The 20,090-nt window shown below is 37.3% G+C and overlaps 1 protein-coding gene across 1 annotated transcript; it reads left to right on the plus strand.

The window, feature by feature from the left end:
- The first annotated feature begins 7,449 nt into the window (after positions 1 to 7,449).
- Positions 7,450 to 19,910, plus strand: MEDAG (mesenteric estrogen dependent adipogenesis). Its single transcript, XM_026675029.2, has 5 exons — positions 7,450 to 8,612; positions 14,110 to 14,219; positions 15,789 to 15,901; positions 17,683 to 17,968; positions 18,294 to 19,910. The coding sequence occupies exons 1-5, from the start codon at positions 8,317 to 8,319 to the stop codon at positions 18,416 to 18,418; spliced, it is 930 nt and encodes a 309-aa protein (XP_026530814.2). The 5' UTR covers positions 7,450 to 8,316; the 3' UTR covers positions 18,419 to 19,910.
- Positions 19,911 to 20,090: the final 180 nt, after the last annotated feature.

The following is a 20,090-nucleotide window of genomic DNA, read 5'->3' on the forward strand; positions in this document are numbered from 1 at the left end:
GAACAACAAACAAGAGGTTCTTAAACATAAAAGAGCTTTTTTTCTATTTTCTTTGTGATGTTGCAAGTCTGTGAGTCATTCTTGAAGGAAAAAAATATTACCCTGATGACTAATTCCTGGGCAGTGGAGAAGGGATTGAGTAAAATCAAGCTATTCTTCTTTCCAACTAGCCAGCCTCACCTCCTGCTTTGACAAAGCTGACTTAGAGAACTTGTGAGTAGTTTCTCAATCCCTGTGGTTAACTCTTCAATTGCAAATAAACTAACTTCCTATGCCAAATATATCCTCTGACTCCACTTTGGTCAAAAGCCACAAGCAAGGATTTGCTTGGTATGTCTCCCTTTAATAAAAGATCCCCAAATAGGTTAAACCAACATGCACTCCAACAGACTCACCCTTCAGAAGAATTTCTGTGGTGGAAACTGCCTTTATTGTTGTCTTTAAATTCTTCTCCATAAAAATACGTTTTGAAACTCTTTCATGAAATTGACAAACTTAAAAGCAGAAGAGCAGATGGAATCAAAGGGTTGAAGTATGCCAGATTTTATGTTGAATTATAGAAAAACTGTATAGAATAAGCATAATAGTGTTTGGTTTAATGCTGCATTTGCAGTTTATCAGCTTAGCTGGTTTAGACTCTCAGTAAAATGTCAAACTGGTCATTCACACTTCGGATTTAAAATACCATGAGGGATAGACAAGTAAAATGGTGAGCTACCCCTCATGCATCGCCAAAAAAGAGAAAATGCATGAAATGATTTGGATATGCTCAAGGATAATACATTGTATACGAGATGCGCTCTAAAGAAATGACACGTCTAGTTTTAAACACACTGCATACTAGACTATAAAGTGACTTGTTTGACCACATTGTGTTAGGAAAGCTGTTCTGGTTTTTAAACCAAGGTTTATGGCTTAGAATGTAATGTGAATGTTGCTTTCAAAACATGCTTATATTAAATATGACTTGGTGAATAAGTAATCCAGTCTCTATTTAAAATGTAATTCAATATACTGTATATGACTACAATTGGGAAAACCAGAATTAGATCCTGCTTTGGGGGTTTCTTTTAATGAACTACAAGTCAATGGATATAAATATTTAGAAGTAGATAGACTTTCAAACAGAACCAAAGAACAGTTAGTCTTTTGAAAACCCTCCAAATATTGTCTTGTCTGTGTAATCCATTGGTATAATCCCAAAGGTGTTTTTTCAGGAGGCAAGTGGACTTTTTTGTTTTTTCTGCTGAACACGTTTCGCTTCTCATCCAAGACGCTTTGAGTAGATGGTGGGAAATGGAAGGATTTATATTCCTTGCAGACAGCTGGTCATTTGCATTCTTTTAGAGAGTCCTTGAGGCCACTTGGAGAGTCACCTGAGTAGTGTAAATGGGTGTGGAGGCTTCTTGGCTGCAGGATGTTTTCTGCCCTGTGTCCTTTCTTTCACTGTTGAAGACAGGCAGAGGCTGTTGGGGATGAGTTTGTGTTGTTTATACTTCAAGGTGAAGTGCAAATGGTTCCTGTAGTCTGCAATTTTTCTGGAGATCCGTTCATGTTCCCATACAATTCGAAGGTGTTCATCCCAAAATGCATAGGTAAAAGTCTATGGAGATTCTCAGTCATTCAGGTCATGGTTGTCCCAAAGATTCTCCATCATCCAGTCAGAACTGAAGAAGTTTCTTGGATGAGAAGCAAAACGTCTTCAAAAGAAAAAACAAGAAAGTCCAGTTGCCTCCTTTGAGCCAACCATGACCTTGATGATTGAGAATCATCTTGCCATTTTCATTGAGCATCTGGCATATGGATTTTCCCCTTTTATTTCGAACATATCTGATGCCCCTTTGATTATTCTTGGTATCCTTTGCTAACTTTTTTTTCCTGTTTTTCTTTTTCTTTTCCTGAGATCAGCTTTACAGGTTCTGACTTTCTTTACTCTACTTGTATGACTGAATCCTCTTTTCATTCAAAGTTCTGCAGCCCAAACAGAACAACTATATTTGTTGGGTGGACAACTTAGCCATTGTGCCTTATTCAACAAACAAGAATCTAAAAGCTTCATGGCTCAGTCTCATAAATGACCACAATTATGGTTTGCTTGTAACAATGCTGGATTATAGATAAACAAGTCAGATCCATTGCTAAGAAAACTGCAGGAACTTGTCCAGGCAACACAATGGAATAGAAGAAGGAAAAAAGATGGTTTACCATTATCCCTTAACAGCACCATCCTCTATCCAACCCTTTTTTTTTCCATACTAAGATGTAGAACTGTAGCACATACATTTCCAGCTGAACTAGACTATTCAGAAGAACACTATTTTAGTTCAATGCTTTATACTGCTTTCCTAATTAAAATAGTGCAATTGTATTTTAACAGCATGGATGTGCCTTATTTAAAAAAAAACACCACTGATCTAGGATTTCATGGGTAATTACAAACTGTAGCTCTAAAATACTTAATCTCAAATGAAAATGTTTCATTGTCTTTATGTCACATTCTATCCCATCACACACACTTGATTTGCAGAATTTGTTCATATTTGAATATGTTTCATCCATCAATAGAACACAATCGAAAGGAGAAGTTCAACTATAAAATCATAAGTTAAATAAAAACTGAGGCATGTGTTTCTTTTTAGAAAGCTCCAAATGCTTTATTACAATTTAAATAAACATTCATTTCATTTTCCAGTCTATTATGACTGAAATTTAGCTGACATCACCCAAAAACATTTCCTGTTTTTCCTGTCTATACTTTTGCAATGGAATTTGTATGAATTGTTTAAAGCAAATCTGCTAACTCTGTAATAAGCACACATGTTGACAAACCAAATTTCTCAGAAAAGTTTATTAATGTTTATTCTATTTTTATTCCTCCCTTAGTCTGAGAAGTTCAAGGCAGAACATATGGTTCCTCCCTTTTATTCTCAAACCTTTAATAATCTTTAAATCAGACTACAGCATTGTGGCTAATAAAGGATCTGAATCTTCTTCTAACATTCCACCTGGCTGAAAAGTGCTTTGGGGTTCAAAGGTGAAAAATTAGTACCTCTCTGCAATTTAAATTAAACCCATCTTTTCCCAGGATTGCACAGAAGTTGCAAAAGGCAGCTGTGGCATTCCAGGGAAGAAAATCCTACTTCAAAGCAATGCATACAAATGGACTGCTTTGTGTCCCTGAAGCATCTTTTTCACATGTTTTCAGTCAACTCAGATATAGATTGCACGTCTCGTTATAATGAAATTGTTTTCTCATTAAAAAAAAATTAAGAAAAAATTAAGAAAAATTAAGAAAAATTAAGAAAAGAAAGCACAAATGTTTTCTCATAAGGTGAACAGGACTAACTAGTTACTGAACAGTTCTTTAGAAATTCACCATGTTGAGTATACAATAAGAAGTTGAAGTATAAAGTGATAAATGGGACAGCAAAAGTATAAATATTAATGATAGTGGCCAATGCTGACCAGAAAGCAACTGAATGAAACTTTAATAAATGAGGCACATTGCTGACTGGCATCAGTAATGCTTAGTTGATTTTTTCCAACTCAAAAACTATGCCAAGGGTTGAAGAGGCATAGATAACAGAGGCAATGTCAGACTACTGTACTGTGGCACTGTTCTTATTGATTATACTTATTATGAATTAATAAAGTGACTGAATATTTTTGAACAGGATAGGAATGATTTTCTAAAGAAACAAAAATATTTTTTTAAAAATAAGTGAAGAAATAAGTAAATTACTAAATATGATTATCCATAGATATGAGAACTGCAGATTAATGATTCTGATGAAATCTTATCAATCTAGATAAATACAAAGCTCATTTATACTAGAGACTGCATGATTCTTATGGACTACATAAGCAGATTCCACAATGTTGTTATAGAAACAATTTTCTTTTCTAGAAATGGCAAATTTAACAATATAGAGATGTCTTGGGAAAACACTGAATGTGACATATGACCTTGGTTTTCTCTTTTTTAAAAAAATACCATTTTACTAAATTTCAAATACAAGAATAAAAATACACATTAGAAACAAAGTTGAAAAGAAAGAAATGTCAGACAGAAATTAAAATTAAAGTGCAATAAGAAAAAGAAAAAAAGAAAAAGAATAATTTCCAACTTTCTTTGATACAGATACATATAAGATACATCCAATTCTTACCATAAGGTTAATAATTATATCACTTCTATAATCCCATTTAATTCCAATAACCTTGTTTTTCTTAATACAATACCTTTCTCTCTGGAATAGTTGCCCCATCTACAGAAACTAGTTGCATAGTTATTTCTAGAACTTGTAGAAAGTCTTCATTTTGATAAACATTATTTAACACCACATCCCATTTCTTTCCTGTTAGTATTGCCTCAAGGTTTGCACCAGCCTTTACATAACATGGTCACTGGCAAGGTAGTATGGCAATTGTAAATTAATGCACATGGAGGTTCCCTACAGTTGTTGTATTGGCCATTGCTGTGTGCATGTTAATATGAAAAGCCAAGGATGACTCTCTTGTGCATTTCAGACCCAGGACAGTGAGCTGTTTGGTAATGCAAACCACATGCCACTGGAATCCCTTAGTCGTGCAATGGGAGTGATCCATGCATTCCATTCAGATCCCCTAATCCTAAAGAATACAACAAATAGCTCATGGCTTTACTCATGGCATCCATCCCTTTCTTGACTTCCATACATCAAATGGAAGCCATGCATTCTGAAGGAAATGACCCTAAATATGCATAGTTGGCTTACATGTTTCTTGATCTCCTTGTTTATATACATATATCCAAGGACTCTTATTCTAAATTCTCCTCTCCAGCAACCTATAAATCTAAAGAAGTCTTGATGCATCGGGAATGGATGAAAAGGGCTAGCATTGCGGTGATCTTCACTATATGATCTGGGTACACTGAGATTTTATTTTCACAACTGAATGAAGTCATCAGTTTTCCATTTAACATTCCCTGGAGACCATGACAGAATTTACCATACTCTTGCTTGAGAACTTGTGTAAGTTGATGCTGCTTTATAACTTCCCATTTCACAGTCAAATCTCAGCGTCAAAAGCACTTGTGCAGGTCGTTCTCTACTTATGACCACAACTGAATCCAAAATTTTCATTGCTAAGCAAGACAGTTGTTGAGTTTGGACTCATTTTACATTTCTTGCACAGTTGTTTAGTGAATCAGCGCAATTGTTAAATTAGTAACACAGTTGTTAAATGAATCTGGCTTCCTCATTGACTTTGCTTGTTAGGTGATCACATGACCCCAGGGCACTGCAACAGCCATAAATACCTGCCAGTTGCCAAGCATCCAAATTCTGACCACATGACCATTGGGATTCTGTAACGGTTATAAGTGTGAAAACTAGTCATAAGTCACTTTTTTCAGTGCTGTCATAGCTTCAAATAGTCACTAAACGAATGGTTGTAATTCGAGGACTTCCTGCAGTCTTGAGCATACTGTGTAGCCTCTGAATGAGGATGTGTGAAAAATCAGCAAAGTTAATTTTCAAGCTAACTAATACCATTGCACAGGGCGGTCACAAACATACTATTTAAATATTTTTTAAAAAATAAAATAAAAGCAACAATTATACCTTATAGATTTAAACTGCATTAGTAATCCTCAATGAAGAATTGAGCATAATTTAAAGCACTTCACTTTAAATATCAACTTTTTCCTTGATGCCAACTAAGTAGGCACAAGACTGAAGCTTGTAACACAATTGATCTTACTCAGATGTAGATCTGTAAAACATAACAACTTGTTTGGGGGGAGAGACAAGGAACACTTAGTTCTCTTAAAGACCAACTACTATCAGGAAGGGACACAGTGGCTCAGTGATGAGACACTGAGCTTGTCGGTCAGAAAGGTCGGCAGTTTGGATCCCTAGCGCAGTGTAATGGAGTGCGCTCCCGTTACTTGTCCCAGCTTCTGCCAACCTAGCAGTTCGAAAGCATGTAAAAACTCAAGTAGAAAAATAGGGACCATTTTGCTGGGAAGGTAACAGCGTTCCGTGTGCCTTTGGCGTTTAGTCATGCCGGCCACATGACCACGGAGACATCTTCGGACAGCATTGGCTCTTTGGCTTTGTAACAGAGATGAGCACCGCCCCCTAGAGCCGGAAATGACTACCACATATGTGCGAGGGGAACCTTTACCTTTACTATTAGGAATAGTTTCCCAAGGATCCTGGCACTGGCAGAAGGTGGAAGTGAAGGATCCAATCAGGATCGGTCACCAGCCCGAGTCCGAAAGCTCGGAAGACAGAACCTCCGGTCCCAGTGACCAACACAAATTGGATCCTGTAACATTATTCTGGGACACATATTTTCGCCTTCATTCAATGGAAGTGAAATTGCTGGTAAATGCAATGATCAACATTTATCTCAAAAGTGCATTTTTTTCTTCAAAAGGCAACTGGACTGTTTTTTCCTTGAGGAAAAAGAAGAAAACATTTTGTTTCTCAAGAATTTCATCAGTTTTGATGAGGGAGGAAAGGGGGGGATGGAAAGACTCACAGACATCAAGATTTATCCTTTTCCACTAGTCAATCTTTTCTTTCTGTTACCCCATCCTCTCACTTTCCTTCTGCATTGAAGAGGTTGTCAGAAAGGGCCAGAAGGATGGGAATTAGGTTATCCATTGATTGCATGATGTTTCCCAGTTGTTGAGGTCTGCAGACTATTTCTTTAAGTTCATCATGCACATCCATCATTTCACGGGTGGAGTTTGTACCTGACAGCATCAACCAGACTGAGCAAAATTATTCCTCATGGGTCAAATAATGCTTGGTTGTAGAACCCAACTGTTTGTGGGTAAAAAATTCCACTGAGCTTAAAAGAAGCACAAAGCCAAAAAGGAAATAATTCCATTAGTCAGTACAGTAACCAATGTTGTGCAAAGAAATGATTATTTTCTTATTAAACTGGATGTGCATCACAAATTTTAAAAAATCCCTGTGCCAGGAAAACCATCTATTCAGTAAAATGAGGAGTCCTGGGTGCTCTCTGGGCTTACTTGTTTTCTTGCAGACTTTTCATTACCCAAACTAGGCAACATCATCTGGAATATAGTTTTTAAATAAGGTAAAGTTTACACAGCAGCCTGTAGCACCGTGTAATGTTTGACAACAGGTACAGAAACTAGTGTGCAACGAAGAGAGCAACACAGTAGACACCCTATCAGAAATCAAACTGACAACCATGAATTTATTTTTTTATTTATTTTTCACATTTCTGAACTGCTCAAAGAGAATAGCTTTCCCCCAACAAATTGCTATCAACAAATAATTTTTCATGTCCTTTCCATTCTGTTTACCTTCCTGTAATAATCAAGCCAGCACCAGGTTTGATACTGCCAGCAGGTACTGGAGGATAATGATGGGGTACCGTTAACAGTGCCACCCCCCTTCATTTGACTTGCATAAGGAAAGTTAAGACTTTTTAAACAGCTCTGCCCTCAGCCACATATTCAGCCAGCATGTGATAGGATACTTGGTGCATAATACAGGTATGCAGAGTTTCCCTACCTGAAGGGGAATTCGAGGCTGAACCTAGATTTCTCTTAAATGCAAAAAAAAAAAAAACCTTTCAGGTGGTTGTCAAACGCACCTTTAGAAAAGGGGAGAGCCGGGTCTACAAAGCGGGTTTATAATTCTTCAGCCCAACTTCACAGCGCCGCAAAGCTTTCCCCGTAACCGTTTAACACGTGATTACAGTTGAGCATGGGCCAGTTTCCCAGTTTTGCCTAAAACACCCTAAAATTCTTTTAACCTCTTAGTCTTAAACATCCTCCTCCGGTTAGTGAAAGGAAAGGGGCGCGTGAGGGGGGGGGGGAGGCGACTGCATGTGTGAACGAGCCAGTCTCCTTCGCGAACACACTTAAACGCGTAGTAAGGCCACAAAGCTGCCCTACCAAGGGTGCGAGAGGCAGGGGCAAGTCTTCAGATAGGGGAAGAAGAAGTCAACAGCCCTTTGAAGGCTACGTCGGCATCCCGCCCTCGCCAGTCCGGCGGACTTTCCTGCCCCGCAGCTGCGTTTTTCCGCGAGGCTGCGCAGGGTGACAAATTGAGGGCGAGTAGTCAAAGCGGTTTGCTCCTCCGCCCTTACTCCCCCGGCGGTTCAAAGGCGGGGCTATAATAGTGTTTTTTTGTGTGTGGGGGTGGTGGTGTTTTTTTTAATTTCTTCCCTGAGACCGGCAGCCAATTTCCAGCAGCGCCTTCAGTCTTGGCGCGCAAGCTGTTGGTTCTCGCCCCCCTCCCGCAACTCTTCTTCTCTCTCTGCTGCTCCCAGCGCAGAATTGCCATGGCTGTCTGGAGCGGGTCCGGTTCCGTCCCGGCAACCTTGGTCAGGCCCAGCTTGACCTCCGTCTCTTCGGGAGAGCTTCAGAACCTTCGGACGTGCAACTGCGAGATGGCGGTGTTACCGCTGCGGCAGTTGCTCTCCCTACAGCCAGACTCCTTCCTACTGCAAGGGGACGACACTCTGGCGGTGCTGAGTCCGCTCGACCGCCGGCCCGGGGGTGGCTTCACGGTGATAAGCGATGGGTTTTTCCAGCTGGATGGCCGGCAGCAGTGCAGGCTCACCGGCTACTTCAAGAGGTAAGCAGACGCTTTTCTAATTTTCTTTCCCCCTCCTCTTGATGCCTTCTTAAGACACCTAGTGCAGGGGACAGAAATCTCATCCTATAGGTCGCCGGAAAAGTGGGCTCTAGCACTTACAATTTTTATTTATTTATTTATTTTGGAAACAAAATCTACCTGCTGCTTTGCTACCTGCCGGGTGTTTGGCTAATGTTATTAGAATTAAAAGGTAATTCCACAAAACGGCTCCTTATTTGTGGGCCTACACCACAACGACTAATCACGATCTAAAAAATGAATTAGTATTTTGGTATCTCTCCTTTGCAGGTTATTAAATGCTAGAGTGGGTGAGTAGGTTACTATTGCTTGACTTGGAAAGATGGAGAGGGATTTTATTAGGGAAAGTAGGCTTGGAGGAGAGAAGCTAATGTAGCTTGTTTTCTTCTCAAAAATAACTGCTCTGCATTAAGTTTAATAGCAAAAGAACACCCTCTAACCGTAGTCCTAAACTAGAAGCCAGATTGAATAGATGTACAGGATCTAGTGAGAAATCAGACAAATATACAGTATTGCAAAAAGCAATAGCCATTTTCTGATTAATAAACATTGTTCATAGGATTGGGGAGTAAGCTTGCCAGTTGATGCTCATTAAATGTAGGACACCTCACATTCTGCAGTTTATTTTAAAAACTAAAAGCAATCCAGATCCAGTAGTAAGTTGGAGCATTCTGAGGGACCTTCAGCCAGCCTTCTCTGACAGAGTACTTACTTACTATGACTTGTATCAGGCTTGCATTTCACTATGTGGTTGCTGCTTAAAAGACCTGACAGCAAAAGAACAAGGACCCGGTAGATAGAAGAAATATTTAATATATCAGCTCTAAATATAGCAATAATCTATTACAATACAGTAATTATTGTATTTGTATTTCCAGTTGGATCAATCAAGACTGCCCCTGAGATAGAAACAGATTAATTTTCCAAAGAAGGACATTTGTGAGTGCTTAAAGACTATTGGTCCCACCTGAACTAGTTCTTAGTCTTATCTGTGTTATGCATACCACTCCTTCGCAACTTAGTAGAATGATTGCTCCAGGGCCTGCTTTGAAGGGAAAAATCAAAGAGTAGACCTAACTGAACAGAAGGAGATCTTGATAGAAAGGTCTTGTCTCATCTAGATAGTGCAGCCTAGAGGCACGGCTACCAACAGAAGACACAAAGTTTGGTGGATTGGGTGGGACAGACATTGGATGAGTGAGTAGATGGAAATTCCAGTTGCTGAGAGAGAAAAATGCAATACCATAGATTATCAGAGACTGTGCTATATACCACCAGGTTGTTGGTTAATGTTTGCTCAATGTGGTTCTCCAAGGTTGGTTAGATTTTAATAGAAATGTTGTGGATTCTGTTTGTTAGTATGAAATGAACTACAAATTAAAATATGCTTTTATTAATAAACTTACCTCCCCTCTCAGAGTGTGTAGTCACCAAAACAATGAGGCTTTATTATTATTGTATAGCTTCCTCTGACATTCTAAAAATTTCTGCCTAAGGGTTTGTATGTAAAACAAGGAGCTTATGGCTTCTTTGTTAATTAATCCTGATGTGTTTGACAGAATTGTGTAACAGGTTATTCTTGCATACTTTTGTTTTCTTTGTTGTCTGATAAGGCTCACAATATAAAAACTTGGCCTTTCAAAGATAAGTAAACAGATGTGACTTTTCCTCTGCTTTATGAAGGTATCTCTGCAAAGTACATTATTATGGCGTGTATCTTATCTTTGAAAACTTGCTGAAGCAGAGGAAGCAGCGTTTGAAGAGTACCTTTTTATTAAAGCAAATGAGTCATTGGTTCTCGTCCAACAGTACCAAGCGGTGACAACCTTCAGCTTATTCTTGGCATGATACCTACCAGTTAGCTTTAAGAGTTTTTTCTTCACAAGGCAATGTAATTTAATACTGTTATTAACAATCCAAAACCAACAAGACATTAAACAATGTTTAAAATTTTAAATGCATATATTAAAAATTATGTGAAAACCAGTCAGAATTGTGAAGGAGACACTTATTTTCTATGTTAAACCAGAAATTTCACCACTGCTAAGAGTGCCACTGAATAGGACATTTGAATAGGACATAGTAGTAGTAGTCGCTTGAATAGGACATGAGATAGGGATTCAACCTCTATTTCAGGGGTGTCAAACTCCCAGCCCGTGGGCTGGATGCGCGTCATGCACTGGCCACAACCATGCCCAGTTTAGCAAAGGGGGGGTGGGAAAGTCCCAATGTATCACATAACACTACTGTGATGACGTGAGTTTGACACCCCTGCTCTTATCTGAACAAAATCATAGAAATGTGATTTTCTAATAAGAAGCTGAATAAGAATTTGGCTCTATAGAGAGAGAAAAAAAGCATTAGATGTGTCTGAAATGTTGCCTAAAGAATTTGTATTGCAAAATGATTGAAGGTTTTCATCTTTTGGAAGTAAGAAAGACAAAAAAGCTTTTACATAAGCTCTAAAATTAATTTGGTATTTGTTTTTTGACTGAGGACAACTTACTTTTTTGTGATCTTATGTACATACACTATGTAAGTTGCAATCTTGTGTGACATCACACACATGTTGTCATTTGCTTCCATGCAGAGACCCATGAGATGAAGTCATTATGAACAAGGGCCTGTTATGGGAGCACTTTGTTGGGATCTAACATTGTAGGCAGGCTTAGGTATTCCAGAAGTTTAAAAAGGTACAATAAGTGTTTTTGGCTTGTTGGCCTGATCATAATAATAAATAGAGATGCAGTTTATGTAGGGAGAAGTAAACTAGGTAACAGGATATAGGCAAACAGGGAAGGAAGGGCAGTTATAAACAAAACAATGATTAAAAACATTTCTTAGCTTTTGTCACTAATAGCTTTTCTTAGTTCTGAGAAATTGGAGCTTGCAAATGGTGATCTCAATTTTCCATTACTTTTTCCTTTTAGAAAGCTGTACCATCTTAACTTGTTCCTCACATTTTATGAACTGCAAATGAATGGATAACCAGCATGTCTGGGTTAGCTGACTCATGGATGCCTGTTATTGCTTCTAGCTCCTTTCCAACTTTTCTTGGATCCAGCTGGCAGTATTTTATTCCATCAAACCCATTAGCCCTGGTATGAAACATTCAGTTTTGCTGCAATATGCTTATAAAATAACTAGTTCTATTTCTAAACAATAGAATTTTCCATAACTGAACTGTTTCTGGAGAGGAGAAAATATATACTTAGTGTTGCCAGCCATTACAAGGAAAATGTTACTCAATCTAGATTAACACATATTGTAGTATGCAATTCATAAATAACTGTCCATTTGGTTGTTTGAGCAAACAAAACTACTTGGCTAGTCCACAGAAATATCCACAATTGCTCCCTAAGTAAGATCAGGATCTCTTGGTTAAAATATACCTAGTTAACTAGGAAGTTTTTGAAGTTATGTATTGTGAGCTATTCACATTTAATTTTTCTGCTTCTTTGGCCTAGACATGGCATGCTGCACTGATTATTTGAATCTGTGTAAACTGAAAATTAAGCAGAGTTAAGGAATGCTGATTTTTCTGCATTATCTTGACTACAGCTTTTAGAAGTATCCTTGGATCTCAGCCTTAGTTTATATGAAAAGTAATTGCATATTAAAGTTGAACCAGAAGTTTTTAATTTTACACTAGTCTGTATGTCTTACACAGGAATAAAGTTTTTCTTTTAAAGATGAAGTATATTTCTTTCATTCATCTAGTTCACAAACAAATATTATTCAACCAAATAGGTTAGCTTAATTATGTAGATGCTCAGAAAGTTAAACAACTGCAGGGATCATTAAGTGGACAGAGCAAAACAGCTGTCTGCCAAAAGGAAGTCAGCTCCCCTCCATGCATAGAAGGGAATACCTACACTGGGCTAGAGAAATGACCCTCAGATCTTCAGGTTGCAAGCTTCATTTCTAGCCCAGTGCAGGAGTTATTGTCCTCTCTTTGAATGGAAGGGAACTCCTATGGTGGGCTGCAGACATTCCGCTTTGATTCCAAATATGAGCTTGATTTCTGCCACCACCACCCCTATGGAGGGGGGGGGAATCATTAATTGGCAGCAGCTGTTTGCAACCTGCCCTGCCGGCTTCCCTATTGACTTTCTGAGGAAGCTGGCAGAGAAGATTTCAAATGGCAATCACATTAACCAAACACCCAGCTCATGATCGCGTGACTGCAGGGAATGGATGCGAAGGACATTTTATATGGGCCAGAAGTATACAACAGACCACAAAGCATCTTTTCTAAGCTGTTGTAACTTCAAACAGTCATTAAACAAGCATTTATAAGTTGAGGACTACCTGTATCCAGAATTAGGCTAACAGCTGTTTGGAATTTTCTTCTAACATGCCTTTATCTCTGCCTCCCAACTGAAGAAGCTTGGAAATAGTGTTGCTAATAAATTTAGTATAAGGATGGAAAACCTGTGGCCCTTCAGATACTGCTGGACTTTGGCTCCCAGCATCCTTGAACATGAATCAGGCAGACAATGTGGGACTATAAAGTTGTAAGTTAACAGTATTTCCTCCCTGGTGTCATCTGAACCAGAGTTGCATGCATCCTGTCTTCAGCAAGACAGGATGATCAAATGATAAATGGTTTTCAGCTGTTAAACTTTTATGCCTACATTCTCCAGATAGGTGTGAACAGAATCAGTGTACATCCTGTTTTTATATATTAAGGTATGAATTATCCAAATTGGCATTTCCAAGCCACCCTGGTTGGAGCTCAACAGAGACTGCAATTTCCTATGGGCATGTTTCACGTTAAGTCATTAGATTGAATTACTGTATTTGCTAGGACTATTCAGTGCAAAGAGTTTCATTCAAATGTGCTTTGGAGCACATCAAAGTGCAGGCAAATCCTTAAAGCTGCTGTATCTTTTCCTGGGATCATGCAGTTGTCATAACAATCCTAGGAAAAGGGTAGTTGCTTCAAGTAGCAGGTAGGTGCTAAATTTGCATCCCAATATGTTTCAAAGCACTTCTTGGGGTGAATTTAAAGTTTTGCATAGACCTTCTATTTGTATAATAGTGAGTCTGCATTGCTACCAGGACAGGAAGGACAAGACTTCCCAACTAACAACAACTGCTACAATTTCCTCTTTTTCCAGTTATTTTTCTGGAGAAAGAGGAAGACTTATGGTCAGGACTAATGTCATCTCAGTTGTGACCAAAATGCTGCTTTTCCTAGTTGTCCTGCAATCCTCCAAAATTATCTTTTCCATTTTTTGCTCCTCCTGTAATTTTAACACATTTATTAACTCATTTTCCTACATAGGATGGGCCATACAATCTATAGTGGGACAGACTGTGAGATTTGAAAGAAACTAAATGAATGCTCTAATTGAGTTCTTTCAAGAACTTATCATGAGTTCATACAACATTGTATTTTTAAATTCTACATTTCACCAATGGCTGAATGTTTACACTTTATTTTCTTGAACAGGCATGTAGAGTTGAATAGCCATCATGATTACAAAAACTACAGAGAGACTATATTGGGTCGGCCACTGGTATTTTTCATTAACGTCAGAACAAAATATAATTCTTCAAAAGGTATGTACCATGAAGCTATTGTAAAATGTACAGACTGACCGCCTTGCTTATAAAAAGATAATTGGATTCTTACTTTAAAATGGCATGATTGAATTTGGATAAAAGAGCAAGTTGTGATGTCTCTGTGAAACTGGTATGATTAGATTGCAAGGGTATGAAATATTTAATTTTATAACAAGGTGGCTCTTGCTGTAATAGAGTTACATTTAAAAATGCTAACTTGCTAAAGGAGCATGTTGCTTATGAAAGTGTTTTTACATACCTTGAGTTCTTGCATATGGTTAAGTAGGTTGCTTTTCTGTAAGAGATTCTTAGTAGAACAATAGCACTTTCAGTTGAATCCAAGCCATTCTCTAGCCAGCTGCAACAAAATGGAGTAGTCTGTATAACTTTCAGCAGTTGAGCTTGTTATATCAACAAAGGTGCTATTCATAAGATTCACTAAAGTGAAACAGGATGATAGTCATTGCATCTTAAAAAGTCAGAGGAGAAGAATTCTATTTAATATTATCTCTAGATTAGAAATATGTAGCATAAAAGCAATGAAGTATAAAATAGACTTTAAATAAGAATTCTCTGATGTGGCTTATTTGTTTTGAAAATTTATAATTTTGACTCTCTTAAGATTAAAATCATGTATAGTAGAAGGCAATAAAACTATTTAGCTGACCAAGATCTTTGAAACATCACTAATAGACCTGTTAATAATTAAACAGAAAAACAGGGAAAAAAATCCTAGTGGGTTTATTTTTACTTATATTCCATATTCTTGTTTTAATAAAAATACTAGCAATATTAATTGTAAAGATATTTACAATTATAACCCTTTATAGAATAATTACAATTAAAAATTGATAATTGTAGTTTTATTAGAAAGCTCTGTTTAGTGTATTTCCAGTGCAACAGTCCCAATTTTCATCAGGATGCACCCCAAACAACAGGCAGATTGTTTAATCCTAAACAGACCAGATGCATTGTCATAAATTGAGATATATAATGTGATTTGCCTCATTTACCTTATGGCATCATTACACAAATCACAATTACTTTCATATGTATTATGTAGTTAAGAGGAATGGACATCCCCTCTCCCTAGGAACCTGTTAAAAATGGTTTCACTGTAATTCAGTATAAACTTAAAATGAAACAGAAGAAACCACATTTATTTATTTTTTGAAACGTTGTAAAACAAAGGCTATCCTGCTCAAATGCATAGTTGTCCAATTAAAAGTTTTGGAGAACTGAAATGTCTTAAACTGACTTGGGCTCAACATAATTGTATAGGAGGGAATTCAAACATATGCTCCCCTGTACTATATAAAATTGTTTCTAAACAACACCAAGATAAGAATATATTTTATAAGGAAGGAAGTCTGAAGATGACTGAGTTCTTCTCCATAAGAATGCCTTCTTAGGAATGTACAAGTTCAGAAAAGATATAAAACAAAAAGCTTGATTTGTAGTGAATAGAACCATCCAGGGACAAAATTGTATGATGTATAAATAAGAAAATATTTGAGATCTGCAAATGTTTATATTGTCTACATTACCAATGTCAAATCCCATTAGAAAAAACGTATGCTTTGCTTGTGAATACTCGACACCCAAAGATGAGAAGGCAAATCGAGAACAGCATGAACAATGTAATATCATCCGTGATTGGGGAAAGCTATAAGCTTCAGGTAATCTGAGCAGATTTTTTTTTGTTTAATGTAAGCTTGCTATCTTCAAGTTGGTATTTTGGATGAGTTTTAAGGAGGAAAAGGACATTGCTCTTTGGATAAATTAGAAAAGCAAAGCCTTTCCCTTGGAGGGACAGCCATAAATCCACCCAAAGACAGTTTAAAGTGAATGTAAATTCAAGTTTTCTAATGTTTTACTACATGGCAGCTCAGGCCTATTATCCAACATTTACTAAAACCATTTGTTCCTGGAGTTGGGGCTCAACTTGCTCCAAAAACAGCTTCTAATTAAGCTGTAGGATTCTTTGGGATAGAACATGTCCACATGTATGTTGCTATGTGAGTAAAATTCAATGGATGGCAAGGTTTCTGATGATCTGTATGGAGATAATGTGCTTTACTCCTCACCCCCCCAAGTTTTGTAAAATACAGGTGTTACTGTATAGTACTTTCTGGTGACCATTTTAAATAATGGTAACGGACAAATTGCATGTCTACAATATTTCCAGTAACTTGCCCTTAATTCTACTGTCATCTCTACATTGCTAAGCCCTCCCAAAATTCTGGAAGACTATATAATATTTGACAGTATGTATAGAGCAGAAGGGCAGAAGGAAAACAGTCCAAGAATGAGTTCAGGCATTATAATAGCCACAAGGCCTGTTGTTTAAAATCAGATTTCAAGCTGAAAAATGTGACAAATTGCATTAGTCACCTGTTAATATTACTGGTATCAGATTTTATCTTATTCTGGAACACAAGTGTAAATGCCAATCTTCAGTTCTAAAGATACAAAGGTTAGTTGAATCTCAAATGTTTAAGGCACTGGGATTTAATATTACTATAGTCATCCATGCTAAATACCTGTTTCTTTGTTTATATACCTGAATAATGGGGGGGGGTGTCATTTAAATTTTTGGGGGAAGTGGGGTATACTATGTCATGGATAGATATGGCTGGAATTTTGCAAGTTCTTTTCTAAGTTTCATAACAGTGGTGGGATTCAAAAAAATTTACTACCAGTTCTGTGGGTGTGGCTTGGTGGATGTGGTGTAGCTTGGTGGGCATGGCAAGGGAAGGATACTGTAAAATCTCCATTCTTCCCACCCCATTCCAGGGAAAGGATACTGCAAAATCTCCATTCCCTCCCCACCCCACTAACCTGCTTTCAAGCTCCATTCTCCTGTACAGGACAACAAAAGAAGACCCACCCGATAAGCTGGGACTCGGGAGGCAGAGAATAGATGAGGGCGGGGCCAGTCAGAGGTGGTATTTGCCGGTTCTCTGTATCCTTATGATTTATATTGACTGTTTCCTAGTATGATTTGATTGCTTATTGTACCCTATGACTATTATTGAGTGTTGTACCTGACGATTCTTGACAAATGTATCTTTTCTTTTATGTATACTGAGAGTATTTGCACCAAGACAAATTCCTTGTGTGTTCAATCACACTTGGCCAATAAAGAATTCTATTCTATCTATTCTATTCTCTGAACTACTCAAAATTTCTGCTACCGGTTCTTCAGAACTGGTCAGAATGTGCTAAATACCACCTCTGTTTCAGAAGCATAGAAGTTTAGAAGTTAAATGTAGAGTTGCAATTTTAATGCATTTCCTATTTCAAAACCATGGAGTTTTGGGAGGAAACCATGAAATTAGTTTTCAGAAATGGTAGCTGTAAGGGGCTGCAATGAGAAGGGGAAGAATAGGCTTTAAGGGTTGCATTCATTCCTGGAGTATTAGATTAATCAATAACAATTTTTCTTTTCTCTGTACAGTTTAACTTCCAAGATGTTGTAAAGAAGTTTTTTCCTTCAGACGCCTATCTGGTTCATGAAGAAAGTTTAAGTTTCTCCTATGAGTTCAAAACTGATGCCTTATTTGATTTCCTTTATTGGTTTGGGATCAGCAAGAGAACTGTTTCAATGAATGGGAAAGTTCTTAATTTATCAAGTACCAATCCAGAGAAGAAAGAAATTATAACTAAGTTTCTGGATAAAATGAGTGAACCAAATTTGCGTTCAAACAGCTTTTCAGACAGGAAGTTCAGCATTATCTCCAGAGGTGAGTTGGTAATAGATTATCACATTTTAAATATTACATTCTTCATAGGTAGAACAGGTTTATTCTGTGATTAAGTTCAGTATACATTGCTGTAAGGCATTGTTGTTTGTTGACACAATGGACTGTGTTTCTGCAAAGTGGTAAGACAAACTGGAGCTTACAAACCACTAGGTTTACATACTTCATTTTTTATAAATGTGTTCAGTTCAGCCAGCAAACTGGAATGCCTAGAAATTACAAGTATTTTGGGTCGTGAGTGTTTTAGTCAGGATGAGGAAGTTTAGTATTTCTTTAGACATTAATATGTATTTGTATTATCTTGCAGTTTCAATAGATGATGTGTTTAATGGCAACTTGACATCACAATCAACTTGGATGGAGTCTCCTTTAGCTCTCTGGACAGTTTCAGGGTCTCGGAAGTCTGGAGACAGGTCAAGTATCGAAGGCTGATTTTCTTAACATTGAGAAAGATATATTGAAAACAGAAGGAAGATAACCACATTGGGATTATCTTATTGCAGAATGCAAGGAATTTCTGCCTTTTGTTACAAATAATAGGATGTATCTGCATTCTATGTTGCTTTCATTGGTTCCAGGGTAAGATTCCTGATTACTAAAGTGATATTTACAGACCTGGTTCGACATTCAACATTAAAGGCTGTTGAAGCCTAGAGTTTTTGGTATTGCAGTTATCCATATAGTTATCCATATAGTTAGAATGATTTTAAATCCTGGATTATTTTATCAGTTTCTAAATAACTGCCAGGTTTTCAGAATCATGGAAAACTAAATTATTTTTGTGATTGCTCCAACATTTATCATACCCGGCAAGTTGATAATTCCAAACAGCTTTGAATTATAAGTAGCTATGACAGATAGTACTATGAACTGTACTTGGGTTTTGTTTTGTTTTGGGGTTTGTTTGTTTTTTTGTAAAATGGATGGTAATATAGAACTGGCAGAAGGAATACTCAAACCCATGTCTTTTGATTCAGAAGTCAGCTGCTATCAGAGTTTGGCTGTATTCTGGCTTGGAAAATTTTGCTGCGTGGCCTAACTTTCAATCATTGGGGATTATTTTCACAAGGGTTTTGCAGCACTTCAGATTTAATCCAAAAAGAAAATTCAGGAAAGTCAAAAGAACATCTGTCCAGTTCTTTAAAGCAGCTATATCTTTTCCAGGATTATGTGGCTTCAAGATGTCGTGCCGTCCTAAGGAAAATATAGACTGCTTAGATAGCAGCAGACAGGTGTTACATTATGCATTGCATATTTTGTTGTAATTGAATCCAAAGAGGTGTGCAGTGCATGCATTTATTTGTACCTCTCAAATATAGAATAAACATTCTTTTCAGATACTAGAATATGTAAACATAACACATAGAGGTGCTTTGAATCAGAGCTTAATATCTTGGAAGGTTATAGAAAATGTCAATGTGTTATGTAGTCCACAGTAAATGGGAAGCGCAAGGGCTGAATGGTTGTAATTTGAGGAGTCACTTTGGGGCTACCTTATGAATATTTTATTTTTTCTTTATGACATAACATTAAAACACTGTTTTGATAGATGAAGCATAATTTTTACATCATGAAAAACTGATCTTGTTAAATTTGAATTGCATGGTATATTTTGGGCTTATAGCAGCCTTTCTCACCAATGTCTTCTAGAGCTGCAGCTTCTAAATTTCCCACTGAATGGCCACCTGGCTGTAGGCCCGCCCAATCTGGAGAGTGCCAGCAGGTTTAAAGAATGACTGGAATGAATATGCCATAAAAGTATCTCTTTTTTTCTCAGTAGGCTTTTTCATTATCAAGTTAAATGTCGACATGTTAAGGAATGTAATATTCAGTCTCTCTATATTGAAGAGACCTCATGTATAAACAATTGCCTAATCAGTTCCTTCTATATATCATTATTTTACAATAAACAGAGTTATATGGATCTCTCTTTCTTTTCTCAAGTTAACTTTCCATGTTGCACAATGTCAAAACCACAGTTCATCTATAAACATTAAGGCAGATTACACAGCAGGAATTTGAATAAGAGTTGGAAGTAAGGGGGAAAAACAGCACTAAAAGCACTGAATATGTAAAATCCTGAGGTATAAAATAGCTGAAATTA

Source organism: Notechis scutatus, chromosome 5 (assembly GCF_049901735.1).
Source record: "Notechis scutatus isolate UNSWTSFEM ecotype Mainland chromosome 5, rNotScu1.2, whole genome shotgun sequence".
Classification (NCBI taxonomy): domain Eukaryota; kingdom Metazoa; phylum Chordata; class Lepidosauria; order Squamata; family Elapidae; genus Notechis; species Notechis scutatus.